We start from the raw sequence: 689 nt of genomic DNA on the forward strand, positions 1-689 counted from the left end.
TGTCTGTGATGTGTGTGTGTGTGTGTGTCTGTGACGTATGTGTGATGTGTGATGTATGCGTTTGTGTGGTGTATGTGTGATGTGTGTGTCTGTGATGTGTGTGTGTGTGTGTGTGTGTGTGTGTGTCTGTGATGTGTGATGTGTGTGTGTGTCTGTGATGTGTGTGTGTGTGTCAGTCGGTTCTGCTGGTTGGTTTGATGCTGCCGGTGCTGCGGCGGCTGGGATTGAGAGCGTTCTCGATGGCGTCAGACTCGTATTCGTCCGGCACACACTCCGCAGCCTTCGTCACCTGCCCCAATGACACGGTGGCCAAAGAGCTGGCCAGGTACACACACCTCAAGAACACACTTACACTAACAGAAATAAAATTAAACATTTAATAATTGCTGGTGCAACGTTTTTCATTTTCATTTAGTTTAACTTAATGTACCAAAATAACTAAAACCAAAATAAAAATTAAAAACTATATGGGCATATTTAAAAACAACAAAAACTAATAACAAAATTACTAAAATTGATCTTAAATGAATATATCCCCAGTGAAATGTGTGTGTGTTTTGTGTTTTTGTCCTCAGAGGAATCGTGGAGAAGAAGCTGGCGGCGTGTGTGAACATCATCCCACAGATCACGTCCGTGTGAGTGTGTGAATCGTGTGTGTGAGAGAGAGTGTTTGTGTGTGTGTGTGAGAG

General features: G+C 43.3%; 1 protein-coding gene across 1 annotated transcript in view; it reads left to right on the forward strand.

The window, feature by feature from the left end:
* Positions 1 to 689, forward strand: part of LOC107555105 (protein CutA homolog) — a 5,270-nt gene that overhangs the window by 1,945 nt on the left and 2,636 nt on the right. The window contains exons 2-3 of the mRNA XM_016237795.1: positions 177 to 325; positions 576 to 635. Of these exons, the coding sequence (XP_016093281.1) occupies positions 198 to 325; positions 576 to 635 (188 nt within the window). The 5' untranslated portion in view covers positions 177 to 197. The remainder of the gene's footprint in view (positions 1 to 176; positions 326 to 575; positions 636 to 689) is intronic.

The sequence above is a fragment of the Sinocyclocheilus grahami genome, unplaced genomic scaffold (genome assembly GCF_001515645.1).
Source record: "Sinocyclocheilus grahami isolate Dianchi unplaced genomic scaffold, SAMN03320097.WGS_v1.1 scaffold525.1, whole genome shotgun sequence".
Lineage (NCBI taxonomy): Eukaryota > Metazoa > Chordata > Actinopteri > Cypriniformes > Cyprinidae > Sinocyclocheilus > Sinocyclocheilus grahami.